Raw genomic sequence first — 14712 nt, 5'->3', positions numbered from 1 at the left:
GGATGGACACTGGGAAGAGGTAACTATGGGGAGGAAGTGGGAGGGGAGCTGTTGTAGTAAACTGTGGTCAATGTCATGAGACAAAGTGTATGTAAACTGCTATATGGAAAGAGAATTTGCTCTGTAAATCTTCACCCAAATCACAATAATAATAATAAAAAAACAACCAAACTCACTGCTGTCGAGTCTGACCCCTCCTTGGGTTTCTGAGGCGGTATCTCTATGGAAGTAGATTGCCCAATCTTTCTTTCAAGGAGTGGCTGGTGGGTTTGAACCCCCAGGCTTCTAGTTAGCAGTCAAATGCCTTAAGTACCACGCCACCAGAGCTCCCAATTATCATATGACCCATAAATTACATTTTTAGACATTTGTCTCAGAGGAATGAAAATTCATGTTCATTTAAAAACCTGTACATGAATGTTTGTAGAAGCTTTATTATTGTTGCTGTTGTTATGTGCCGTTGAGTGGGACCCACTCATACCGACCCCTTCTGGGGTTTCCAAGGCAGTGTCACTACGGAAGTAGATTGCCCCATCTTCTTTTCAAGGAGTGGCTGGTGGGTTTGACCCAGCCTTCTGGTTAGCAGTCAAGTCCCTTAAGCACTATGCTACCAGAGCTCCTAGAAGCTTTATTAGTAATAGCAAAAATTTGGTGTTTCCTTTTTTCATCTTCTTGATGTAATTATATAATTCAAACTAAATAAAACTCACTGCCATCAAGTTAGTTCTGACTCATGGAAACCCCCTTTGGGTTTCCAAGGCTGTAAATCTTTACGGAAGCAGATTGCCTCATCTTTATTCCATGGAGCATGTGATAGGTGTGACCACCAACGTTTTGGTTAGCAGCCAAATGCCTTAACCACTACACCACCAAAAAACAAACCAAACTCACTACCATCAAGTTGATTCTGACTCATAGTGACCCCCTCCTTGGGTTTCTGAGGTGGTATCTCTACAGAAGCTCTCTTAACAAAGCTAGTTATATAATTAAAGAGCTCTGGTGGTGTAGTGCCTAAGCATTTGACTCTTAACCAGATGGCTGGCAGTTCAAACCCACCAGCCACTCCTCACAAGGAAGACTGGGCAATCTACTTCCATAGTGATACTGCCTAGGAAACCCAAACAGGGGTCACTATGAGTCGGATCCAACTCCACAACAGTGGGTTTGGTTTTTTGATTAGTTTGGTTAAACCACTTTTCAGCAATTAGTGTAATAATATAAAAATATTACTTTCACTATTTTATTATACACAGTTAATCTATACACTATGTATGATTTTTTGGTTTTTATTCTGAAATTATTATTGTTTTATTTTATTGTTTAGTGTCCTATGTCTCTGTCACTAATTCACCCTAACACTCTTCAAGAGAATTGAAAATCTTCCCTGACTATAATCCATCCCTATTGGCTTTATTTTCTTCCTAGAGACAGTTCCATTGAGCTCTGTCTCCTGCTTCAGTCTACACTAGCCAATCTACAGGCAGTTTCTATGTTTGCCAGGCTTAGGATATCCTTTTTCTTTTCTCCCAGGAATTCATTTCTCTCTCTCCTATGTTAGAGCCCCTTTTTTTCCATTTTTTGTCCTTTACTCCCTCAGTTGGAGGCAGTACCTCCTCTACTACTTTGCTGGCTAAAGTTCAGAAGACTGAAACTTCCAAGTGTGAGCAAGGATGTAGAACAGTGGGAACACTTGTACAGTACTGGTGGGTGTATAAACTGATACCACTGCTTTGGAGCATGGTTAGGTACTATCTGCTAATGTTGGAGATCACCCGAGATCCACCAGCTACATTCATAGCTATAGTTATGGTATGTTTATCTAACAGAAAGGTACACACTACAGGACTATAGAGACAACTACATGATGTACTTCCTGAGCTCATAATGACCCCTTCTTGGGTTTCCGAGGTGGTATCACTATGGAAGTAGATTGCCCAGTCTTCCTTCCGAGGAGTAGCTGGTGGGTTTGAACCGTCATTCTTCTGGTTAGCAGTCAAATGCCTTACACACTATGCCACCAGATCCCCCTCCTGACTCTTAATTGACAAAAATTCACAAAACAACACAAATATCAGCAAGGGAATAGGTATATAAATGGTAGCATGTTTATGCCATATGTTATTTAGCAATAAGCATGATGAATATATTACAGCTTCACACAATAATATGGATAAATCTTATAATTTTGAACAAAAGGGGCCAGATGCTACACATAATGTATGGTTCCATTTATATTAAGTTAGAAAAATAGGAAAAACTGAATCACAGTGTAAATGGTAGAAACTGTAAAGAGAAAAGCATGAAGTGACTATCAACAAAGTAAGGAAAGTGATAAGCTTTTGGTAGAGTGGAGGGGAATAATAGTGGTGGTGGGGGCAGGATGGGCAGGAGAGACCTTGTGGGGCTGGCTGTGAGCACATTTATTTCCTGGTAATAAATTGTTGAACTATACATGTTCGTTCTGTGCACCTTTTGTTTATGTGTGTCACATTTCACAATATAAATTATTTATTAAAAGGAACTCTGGTGGTTCAGTGCCTAAAGCATTTGACTGATAAACATAAGGTTGGCAGTTCAAACCCACCAGAAGCTCCATGGAAGGAAGATGAGGCAATCTGCTTCTGTAAAGAATTACTGCCTTGGAAACCCTATGGGGGTTACTGTGAGCTGGAATCAACTTGATGGCAGTGCATTTAGCTTTTTTTGTTTGGTCCTTCAAAATGAGATACTATTTAATTACCCACCATATGAACAAAAATTTATATGTCTGACATTATGAAGCATAGGTTGGGATATGGAGCAATTTGAACTATCATATCATATTGGTCCAATTAAAATTTATTCAAACACTTCTAAACAGTTTAGCCTTACATAGTAAAGCTGTCTATGCATGTTCTGTAGGGAGAGCAGTTCTACTCCTTGGTATAGATGCTTGAGAAACTCTTGCATGCATGCATCAGAATATATTCATATCAATACTGTTCACAATAGCACAAGATTGGAGATAGCTTAAATGTTCATCAGCAGGAGAAGGGATACATACATTTTGTGAAACTCACATCATGGAATAATGTACAGTAATCCGAAGGAATGAACTACTACTCACTCTTCATTAACATTAGTTCATTTCAAAAATAATGTTGAGCAAATAAGCAAGCCATACAGTATGATTCTATCTTTAAAGTTCAAAAACAGATAAAATTAAATTATGTAATATTTAGGGATTCATGGATTTGTGGCAAGACAGCAAATGAAAGCAAGGGAATGATTGACACAAAACTCAGGGTAGTGGCTTCTCCTTGGCAAGGGGAGCATGAATGTGTGATCAAGAAGGTACACAGAAGCTTCTAGAGGCCTGGCCATATTCTGTTTCTAACTTGGGTGGTACATAGTTGGTGTTCATTTGATTGTTTTTTGAATTGAGTACTTATGTTTTATTGTTAACTAGTTTCCCTCAAATCAGTTCTGACTCATGGTCAGAGTAGAATTTCTCTATAGGATTTTCAAGGCTGGGACCTTTAAGAAGCAGATTGCCAGGCTTGTCTGCCAAGTTGGGTTCAATCATACAACCTTGCAGCAACTAGATTAGTGCTTAACTGTGTGCACTACCCAGGAGTCCTTACTTATGTTTTAGACTCTCTAATATGAGTTACAAGAGGAGCCCTGGTGGCACAGTGGTTAAATGCTCAGCTGCTAAGCGAAATGTTGATGGTTTGAATTCACCAGTTACTCTGCAGGAGAAAGGTGTGGCAGCCTGCTTTCATAAAGATTGCAGCCTTGGAAATTCTGTGGGGGCAGTTCCACTCTGTTGTATAGGGTCATTATGAGTTGGAATAGTCTCAACAACAACAGGTTTATTATATAAATTTCATAATAAAAAATTCCAGGAAAATGTTCATGATATATTAAGTGCAAAAAACACCTAAAAAATGTATGATACCATTTTATATTTGAATATCCTCAAATATTAACAATGGCTATCTCAGAGTAGAGGGAGAGCTGACAGGTTTTGTTGTTGCTTTTGTTATTTAATTTGGTACTTCTCTTTGTAAGCAGAAGAACAATCATAATAAATGTGGACTCTCAAAGCTCACTGCCATCGATTCACATCTGACTCATGGGGTCCCCTCCTTGGGTGTCAGAGGCAGTATCACTATGGAAGAAGATTGCCCAACCTTCCTTCCAAGGAGTGGTTGGTGGGTTTGAACTGCCAGCCTTCTGGTTAGCAGTCAAATGCCTTAGGCACTACACCACCATAGCACCTAAATGTTCACTGAAATACCAAAAAGAAAAGAAAAAGAACTCTCTACCCATCATCTCTCCACGGAACAACTTGGAATAGTGGAATGCACAACTCACCTGGGATTCTGGTGGACCGTCCTACTCTTTGTTCCCTGGGCATCATCTCACATCCATTCAGGCTAGAGCAAAAATATTCCCCATGCTGACTTTTCACTAGACCCTGTTCTCTATGCAACTTGATACTAGACTCTATGCTCGACAGACAGCCCTGGCTCTCAAGAGCTCACTCACCAGTGGAGAAATGCATGACCAAACAAAAGATCCTGAGGCTTTAGGAAAATGGTGCTGACCACACAGATGGAGGGAATAGAATTGGGGGGAAAAGAAAGGAAACTTGGAGAGGGATGCATGTGAATTGTGTCTTCTAGATGTCAGATTCAGGAAGCAAATATGGCCTGAATGGGAAAAAGTGTCTCCTCAACAGTTTAGGGAGGCATGAGGCAGGGCTCAGAATCCTCATGAAGAGATGCTCCCTTTGGCACCTCTCTTTTCTTCAACAACCAGTTGGCCAATTTCCCATGGTGATGTCAGTCAATTCATTTAGTAAACCAGTGTGGGTAAAAATGAGGCTTCTTAGTATGACTGTTCATCTTTTAGAAATGTTTGGTGCAACTTAATTTCCTTGTCTCCCAAAATGTATCAGAGTCTATACATGGTCTTCTCAGCCACATGAGTAAAAATACCAATGAAGGAATAAAAGAGCTGAACGGAAGATTTCAAAGGATGGCTTGAGAAGACAAAAAGACAAAGATGAAGTAAAATAAAAACTACAGTCTTCAATATGGTGTTCTGGTTACCTAGTGCCACTCTGACAGGAATATACCCAAATGGGATGGTCTTAATAAACACGAGTTTATTCTTACAATTTGGAGGCTTTAAGTCCAAGTTCAAAGTGCCAGGCTCTAGGGGCTGGGTGAAAGCCCCTCAACCTTGGGGTCCAGCTCTGCCTCCTGCTCCTGGCCCACTGGAGCTAGAGGCATTTCTTCACTCAGACAGCTGCTGGCTGCTGAGGCTGAGAAGCCCCAAGGTTGACAAGTAAAAAGGCACAGTCCTGATGTTACCAAACCACACAGCAGGCCATTAACTTAAATCCATTGTAAGTCCCAAGGTTGGCAGAGCATAGCAGGCTGCTGAGCAATGACATGGCTACATGCAGGGTCCAAGCATGCTGTAGGCTAGAGACCATTCCCAAGTCTTCTCCTTAAATACAGGAAGCAGACCATATACCCAAAGGCAGCTACTCAGCTGCTTGTGGTAGATCCCACCATGGAGCTGATTGCCAGTCCCATCATGGGGAATAACTACCACCAGCTGCCCAGCCACTCAACCAGGCCCAGCCAAGTTGACACACAAACATAACTACCACAGTATGGGTTACATCTCAATGTAAAGAAAACAAAAATCCTCAAAACTGGACCAATAAGCACTATCACGATAGAGAAAAGACTGAAGCTATCAGGGATTTCATTTTACTTGGATCCACAATCCACACCAATGGAAGCAGCAGTTAAGATATTGGATGTTGTATTGCAGTGGGCATATCTGCTGCATGTGACTTTGAATAGTAGGTGTGTCTAATCCAAACCATTGGGAGCTCTGGTGGCATAGTGCCTAAGGTATTTGACTGCTAACCAGAAGGCTGACGGTTCAAATCTACCAGCTACTCCTCAGAAGGAAGATTGGGCAATCTATTTCTGTAGAGATACCATCCCGGAAACCCAAGGAGGGGTCACTATGAGTCAAATTGACTCTACTGCAGTGAGTTTGGTTTTGGTTTGGTTTGTCACCCAACCCCTGGTATTTTCAGTTACCTCATATGTATATGAAAGCTGGACAATAAATAAGACTGAAGAAGGGTTGATACCTTTGAAATGTTGTTGTCGTTGTTGTTATGTGCCGTCAAGTCGGACCTGACTCATAGCGACCCCTCCTTGGGTTTCCAAGGCAATATCACTATGGAAGTAGATTGATTGCCCCATCTTCCTTCCAAGATGGGGTCTTGGCAAAGAAGACTGAAAATACCATGAACTGCCAGAAGGACAAATAAATCTTCCTGGAGGAAGGGCAGCTGGAAAGCTCCTTTGAAATGAGAATGGCCAGACTTCATCTCACCTACTATGGTCATGTTGTCAAAAGGGACCATTTCCTGGAGAAGGATATATCATGCTTGGTAAAGTAGAGGGTCAGTGAAAAAAGGCAAGACCCTCAATGAGATGGAGTGACACGTGGCTGTGGTGATGGGCTCAAGCATAGCAAGTGTTTTGAGGATGGTGCACAACTGGACAGTGTTTTGTTCTATTGTACATAGGGTCGCTATGAGTTGGAGCAAGTTGGTGGCACCTAACACCAACAAAAACAGGAAATTGCTAGGAAATGCATTTACTTGTATGTGTGATAGCTGATATTAAGCCATACCTGAGGTATTATATGGTAGCAAAAAGGCATTTCAATTGATTATAGAATGTTAACTTCTCAATTGAAAATACTGATGTGTACTCTGTGCAAAAATTGTCAGATCCAGAACATTCTCTATGGAAAAGTGTTCACCTCAAGCACTTCCTCATCTCTGGTGACCACAGACTTGCTGGTGTTTTCAAGGAGCAGCCCACGCAGCTCACAGTGTTATCTCAACATCCCTGATTGGCAAGCACATTTTGTATGATTTATCCTTCACCTTTCATTTTTTAATCTTTGTTTTACCTTTTCAATTTTCACCTTTTATATTCTTTACCTTTTAAAAGTTGCTCTTGAAACTCATATCCCTTTGTTTCCAAATTATTGGGACCAATAATGAATTTTACAAATAACATAGGAATGGAGATAGCAGTAATGACCACAGTAACCAAGGACATTGGACTCTGCATAGCTCACACCAATAGCTCTCCAATAGCAGTTCCAGCACTGTGTCCTCTCCAGAGCACACAAGAGGCCCAGGAACCAAACTCTGACTGTTGCATTTGGACCCCTGTGCTCTGTGGGGTCAGTGGGTTCTTGGACACCCCTGCCTGTTGCTGACTTAGACGAGCCATGAGAAAGACGTTATACTGAGTGGCACTGGATATGTCTCCCAGTCTAGCGCTGTTTGTGCCCTTTCTGGGGTGTGTTTAATGACTCCTTTACTTGGGCCCTGTGGTCAGTCTGGACTGCAGCCCTGGAGACTGGAAATATCCGTAAAAGCTTTAAACCTACATATACAACTCACAGACCTTCTCCTCTACAGGTAACTGGTAAGGCTAGGCAGTGAATTGTCAATGTAGCTTCTGCAGGTCCATCTCTCCTCCTGGCCTGTGGCCTCCCACCCACAGGTTTCTTCTTCCTACCTGTACGCAGACTTGGAGACTTACTACAGGGACAGTCCTGGAGATTCAGGTAGTTCTGTCAGCCATACTTACTCAAGCAGTAGTAATCATTTCAGAAAATTGAATTAAAGAGTAAAAAAGAACTGGAAAAGATAAACTACTAAAAGATTTAATATAGGTGATAATTTGGCCTTTAGCTGTCCCTTTTTATTTCACTTTTCTGAAGTGTGTGTTTGTCTATATGTAATAACAGTAAGTATTTCAGTGATAAAATTCTCGCTGTCCATGTGGGAGCCTGGATTTGATTCCCAGCCAATGCACTTCATGCTCAACCACCACCCATCTGTCATTGGAGGCTTGCATGTTGCTGTGACGCTGATCAGGTTCCAGGAGTTTCCAGACTAAGACTGACTAGGAAGAGAGGCCTAGCAATCTATTCCCAAAAATCAGCCAGTGAAAACTTTTATGTATCACAGTGGTCTATTCTGTAGCCAATCATGGGGATAGCACAGGACTGAGTAGCATTTCATTCCTTGCTTATGGGGTTATCATGAGTGAGTTGGGTCAACTCAACAGCAACTAACAACAGCAATATGGAAGACTAAACCGGGAATGGGGAAGGAGTAAATAAGGATGGGTAAGGTTATGTGAATCAGAACTCCAAAAATGTAGTCCTTATGATGAGGTGGGTTTGTATCAGCTGGGCTTTCTGTAGTAACGCTGCACCACAAATCCCCTGGGCCACAGTGAGTGCCTGGATAAGCACTGGACGTTCATCACTTCTGCAGCATGGCTGAGATGGCTACACTTCAGGCTGCAGGTTGGGGTTTCATGTGCCCTGTGAATCTCCTTTGGGGCCCTAGCTAGAGAGGCAGCAACTCCTTGGGCATATTCTTCTCACAGTGGAGGTCAAAAGTTCTAAGGTGGAGAGAGTGTAGAAATGCGACACAAGGTGCCTGTCACTTCTACCCATACTCCGCTCATGAAGGCATGTCAGGAGACCCCACCTGGCGTCAGCAGGGTGGGGGCTGAGTCCTTATCTGTCCTATCACAGGCGGGTAGAATGATGCAGAGGGAAATGGGAGACACAAGACAGTGAACTTGGGGAAGTGAAACCAAACCCCATCCCCCCACCCCACCCCCCCAAAAAAATTTTGCTGTTGAGTTGATTCCAACCCATAGCAATCCAATGTGTTACAGAATAGAACTTCTCCACAGGATTTTCTTGGCTGAAATCTTTATGGAAGCAGATCACCAGGCCTTTCTTCCATAGCACTTCTGGGTGGGTTCGAACTGCCAACCTTTAGGTGAGTAGTCCAGTGAAAATTGTTTGTGTCATCCAGGGACCTCTTGGGAAGTGAAAGGTAAGAAGGAAAAGCACTTTTAAAAACTAATTGAAAAAATTACTGTGACATGTATAATCTTGAAACAACAGCAAAACAACCAAAAAATGTATGTGCAAACATATATTTATATATGTAGGTTACTAGCACTGGTAATTTTATGTTTAGAACTTTATTTTTTAAATCCAAAGAATCTCTTCCAGGTACTAATAACTGTGTTCCCTTCCCTACACTGGGAGTCTCTTCATGTTTCCACCTAACTGCTCTTTCAGATGCTTGAATTGCATTTTTTTCCTATGGTTTTTCATTTTCCAAGCCATTTTTATTTGCTCAATATTTATTGAATATCAGCAAATTATGGACATTGTGAGTACTGTGATGATACGATATATGGCTGTCCTCAGGGAGCCTACAGGACAGACAGAGATACAAACAACTACAGCTGTGCAAACAATCTATGGTAGAGGGAGGGGCAGAAGATGCCTGGCTAGAGGAAAAGCAAGCAACTCTGATAGGGAATCCAAGCAAAGCTTGAAGGAGAAGTTGGAGTTGGGTTTCGAGGGATGTGTAGGAGTTTGATAGGCCATGCAATGAGACAGGAAATTTCTGACTGAGGCACAGAGCTGTGATGACTCGTCTCCATGCAAGAGTCAGTATGAATGAGTTTCAGTTTATTTACTTCTATCTCCCTCTGTAGTTCATCTGTGATTATCTGTAATTTGTACCTTAAGTTTCTTAAAATTTCTTTTTTATTAATTGCTTTTAGAGTAGGAATTTAAAATAGTTCCTAATTGTGTCTTTCTATACCTCTTGTTAATAGAAATAGTTTTAGTTTTGTTATTAAAAAGTAAACAGGTCAATTGTCATGCATTCTTAATTGAGTAGTGCATGTGTCCCTACAGGGGCAGAATGCCATTTTAATTGTGAGATCTGTCTGTGTTCCTCTGTCTAGATTAAGTTTGACAGTGTCGAGGTGTGTGTCTGCTGTGAAATGCAGCATCAGTCATCCGGCTGCAGCAACCTTGGGGAGACGCTGAAGCTGAACCCACTGCAGGAGGACTGCAACGCTGTGCGGCTGACGTTGAAGGTGCGGCCACGGGCACTGCTGGGTCCATGCACTCCATCCCATGTGCAGCAGGCATGTTAGGGAGAGTTATTATAACGCATGCTCCTTTCTGCTACTCATTCATCTGGGTAGGTTCAAGGCAGAGAGAATATCTTTCCCAAGGGTGACTCAAAGGATTATAGATTTTCATTTGAGAGCTGTTGGTTTCTAGACTTATTTACATTTTTACCACTTCATTTTCCTGTCTCTGACATATGTTGATGTAATTCATTCTAGTGTGCCAAACCCTTTTGCTATTATGCCCTCAGGAAACAGAGGAGTATTTATTTTGTTTTTTAAAAGGTACTTGCAAAAAGACATTTAATAATCTCTCCTGGCAATTCATTCTAGTACATAGCATCTGATTTTTTTTTAAATGATATGGAAAAATTTTCTCATATTATTCTCTTCTTTTTATTCCTATGAGTGTCTTTTTTCCCCTAAAAATTAAAATTAGCTGCTTAAAATCCACATAAACCCTGAAGCTACTTCTCTTCTTTTCCCTGAATGAAACTGCACTGAAACTATTAAAAAAGATGCCACCATGGTCAAAGAAACCCTTAGTTGGGGACCCATGTGAATTGTTTTACAAAATGTAGGGAACTGAAGGTACCATAATATGTCACTCTTGCATGTGGGCAAAAGGAGGAGAGTATTGCTGTCTGGAATCATGGGCATGTGAGTAATCACCTGTGGGCATTTGCACCAGGCCACAGAGACTGGTCAGGTGGTATGCTGGCAAGAAGCAACACTGGTCTGGGTGAGCTTCCTGTTTCTCTGGTCCACCTCAAAACTGGCAGACATGAGAGGATGCCCAGACAGAAGATGAACCTAATCTACATAGGGAGTGGGCTCGGCTACCTTGCCCCACCTGTTTCTCACAGAGGAAAGATCAAAGTGCAGTGATTGTAGCAGTCCACAGAGTGACCAATCCAGCAGGGTCAGAGGACCCTGAACTACAGCACTCAAGGGCCCATCCTATTGCAGTTTGAGACATTTCTTGCTGTTCCACGTTACATACAGCCATGGTTTATATCCCATGACATCATGGGGACTGCTCATGACTCAGTGCCAAAGGCCTTCCTTGACCTCTCACAATGCTTCTTGGATGAGAAGTAGGTAGCCATTGCTCACTCTGAGGGCTCCTTCTAACAACTCCCAAGGATACCACTTCATCATCTTGGGCAAGTTTTATTTCTGTATTTGGAAAATATTACACAATAATAACTCTAGCTCACAATGACTCCATGTATGCCAGAGTGAAACTGTGCTCTCTAGGGTTTTCAATGGCTGATTTTTCGAAGCAGACTGCCAGTCCTTTCTTCTGAAGCACTAATAGGTAGATTGGAACCACCAGCGTTTCAGTTAATGTTTTGTGCCACCCAGGGACTCCAACACTATGAGAGGGAATTATATTTGCCGTTCAACACCCCTCCCTTGAAGAGCTGACAAATAAAACACATCCCGGGCAGCTTTCAGTCCTGGAGGGTGCTTGAATGTGTCAGTTCCCATGGATAGATTGGGGGTGTTTGACCTGCACTCCCAAGGCAGGTCTTAGAGTTCTTCTTGACATCTTCTCTCAGTGAGACACCTCTCAAGCAAGACCCACCTTCATGAACTTCCAGACCTGAAGAGGTGACTGGCTTCAAAGGTAATAATCGTGTTGAGCAGGGTGCTGGAACAATAATGCCATCTCTCAAAACACAGGCCCTGTGGTCCACTTGGTCACTGTACTAGTACTCTGACAAAAATGGAATGGAAATGAAGCACAATGACTTCTTGAAGTCAAGAAGTTCAGTTCAAAGCTAGGGAGCTAGTTGGATGGCTTATCTCCATGAATGTTCACAGGATTTCTGAATGAGGTCTGGAAGTAGCAGCAGTGACTCAGGTGTTAGGAGAAAGAGTAGGCTGTCCCCTAAGGTCCTGTAAAGAGAGTAGAGGCCCTGCAGGGAGCTGAGTTCATCTGAGATAAGAGGAAAGGGACTCTTGGAAGTGAGCCCTCTTTATTCATGTCCTCCAACTGTGTTCTTGTTTTTGTTTTGTTAAAACAAAATTGTTGTGACTATCCTAGAAATACTATTGAGATTTTGATTGAGTTTGCATGGAATCTATAGATCAATTTAAAGAGAAGTGACATTTTCATGGCAAGTCTCTCTGTTTAGATTTTCTTTGATTTCATCAATGTTTTGTTTATTTTGTTTTTCATCAGTGTTTTATAGTTTTTAGTATATAGCTTTTGACATATGTTGAAAGGTGTTAAGTATTTCATATTTTTAGTACTATTTTAATAGTATTTTTATTTATTTTCTGTGTTTTTCCTTGCACCATCTCTTAAATTATCAAATCCATTAACTTCATTTCATATTGATCAGTCTTAATCCATAATGCACATGTATCCTTTATACTTGTGAATTTGCATCTTGCTTTATAGCTTCCTTGAACTCTGCATTTGAATTTTTTGTTTTCTTTTCTACACGGTGTGTATTTCTTATATCACTTGTATCTGTTTTTCATAACTACCATTTTTCTTTCAAATTTAAAAAATTCTTTCTTTTTCATTTGATTTCACTTATTTTTTCTAAAGTCTCTCTTCCTAGCTATGTTTTCTGCAGGGAGTATTCTATTTTTCTTCAGCTTTCAATATGATCTTGAGTTTGGGTAGCTTACTTTTTGACTCTGCCTCTTTCCTCATCATTTATTCCTTGAGCCTTCACACCTCTGCTTTTAGCTCTTACATCACAACTGCTTTGGTCTCTATTTGCTCACAGTGTCATCTTGATAGAATAATTTCTTTTACAAGAATGAGAGGATGGAGAGCTTTTACTCAAGATGGCAAACTAGGCAGAAAGACTGCAGAGACCCTCTTCAATAAAGAGAAGGGGAACTAATTGGCACAGACACAGAGGATAATCCTGGACCCCTGAGCCTTGAAGGGGAGGATATAGAAGTGGACTAAACCCCAACTAGCAGAAGAATTCACAAGAAAATACTGAAAAAGGAGACAGGCAGAGCTGTGGTCTGGCAGCGATCCTGAGCACTCCTGACAGCATGGCCCAGACAGCTTGGAGAGTGCTGAGTCTGGTAGGACCTAAGAATTAACCTAAAAATGAGCCCTGATAGCCAGGGACTGTACAGAGGACTGCTCTGGTAGCTGGTGAATAAAAGGAGAAACAGCGAAGAGGAAGGTGGGCTGAGTTGTGCACTTTTGCCTGTCTGCAGGGCGCCGCCATTTTGAATGTTTAAAAGTGACTTGAACATTTTGGATATTTAAAGAGACGGCATTCTCCCAGATTCCAGGGGTTTAAGAGCAAATTTGTCTTGCCAGTAATCCCAAGGACACTCCAGACCTGGACGACTGAAAAGGTGCGACATTCCCTTGTAATTCTTATACTCTACACCCACTTGGTGAATGGAGGTGTGGCCATCCCCCATTCCCACCCACCTTCTGAGCCCACAGGAGCTCCATCCCAGTCTGTGGGCTCTGATGGAGCCTGGGTGACCTGCCCTGCCCTCCCACAATTTTTTTTTTTTTTTCCTTTTTATTTTTCTCCTTCTTTTTTTCTGGTTATTAGTTTGCTTGTTTTTGTCTGTTTTAAAACTATTATTATTAATAATACTTTTGTCCTTTTTCCTATTATTCTTTATTCATTCCCTCCCAGGTCCTAATTTACAACTTTTTTTATTTTCCCTGTTCTGAGTTGCAAAATTTTTATTTATTTTTCTTTTCTTCTGGTGGTTAACCATGTTACTTGTCTTTCTTTTTGCATTTTTCCCATTTTTTCTTCATTGGTCTCCTTCTCTACCTTTTTACTCTTGGTGCCCTAGCCCCAGATATTGCAGGTTTTCTTGTTTTTTTCTTCTTCTTTTTCCCATTTTTCTTTTTTGGGTTACTGTTCCTGTGTGATTACATGGTGTATTTTTTGCCCAGGTACTTTTAGTTTTCCGATGGTTATTCAATTGTAATTTTTGTCTGACTGAGTGGGAGACAGCAACAATCCCCATGGGACACAACTGCACCCACACCTCCTACAACTTCACTTACTGAGTGAGAGCCACCACCTCCTTCTCCACCAATGGGCCAACAATAAGAAACTACCAGGAGGAGGCTGAATCACCCTTGGCTGTTCTTCACAAACAGTTAACAGAGGTCTAAATACAACAACAGCACAATGTCTTGGAGGCAAAAGACCATGACAGTCCACACAAAGAAGCAAGATAAAGGGGTAGAAACAAGGGAGCGGGGTATCAGACCCAGAACACATCCCTGGGAAAGAAGCAGCATTGGAACTCTCTGATAAGGAATTCAAAAGAATTATAGTTAGATATCTTCAAAGGATTGAGAGACAGACCAAAGAAAACACAGGAAAAAAGCCTAGAAGAAATTTGGAAGAAAATACAAGAACAAAATGACAAAATAAATGAAAAATAAGAGATGATTCTGAATCTACAGATAGAAATCCAAAAGATTAATACTAAATTGTCAGAAATAGATACCACATTGGAAGGGCAAAGAAGTAGAATTGATGCAATGGAAGACAGAATTAATGAGATTGAAGACAAATACCTGAATACTTCTTTAGAAAGGGATCAATCAGAAAAAAAATCAAAGCAAAATGAAGAAAGCCTAAGGTTCATGTGGGATACCATCAAAAGGAATAACCTA

At 41.3% G+C, this 14712-nt stretch overlaps 1 protein-coding gene across 1 annotated transcript in view; it reads left to right on the top strand.

The window, feature by feature from the left end:
• Window positions 1–14712, top strand: part of FAM189A1 (family with sequence similarity 189 member A1) — a 1045217-nt gene that overhangs the window by 911261 nt on the left and 119244 nt on the right. The window contains exon 4 of the mRNA XM_007956331.2: window positions 9897–10031. Coding sequence (XP_007954522.2) covers window positions 9897–10031 — 135 coding nt within the window. The remainder of the gene's footprint in view (window positions 1–9896; window positions 10032–14712) is intronic.

The sequence above is a fragment of the Orycteropus afer genome, unplaced genomic scaffold (assembly GCF_000298275.1).
Source record: "Orycteropus afer afer isolate SDZICR_OR568_19922 unplaced genomic scaffold, OryAfe1.0 scaffold00609, whole genome shotgun sequence".
Taxonomy (NCBI): Eukaryota; Metazoa; Chordata; class Mammalia; order Tubulidentata; family Orycteropodidae; genus Orycteropus; species Orycteropus afer.
The sequence above is the reverse complement of the archived record's forward strand: the minus strand, read 5'-3'. Positions and strand labels throughout refer to the sequence as shown.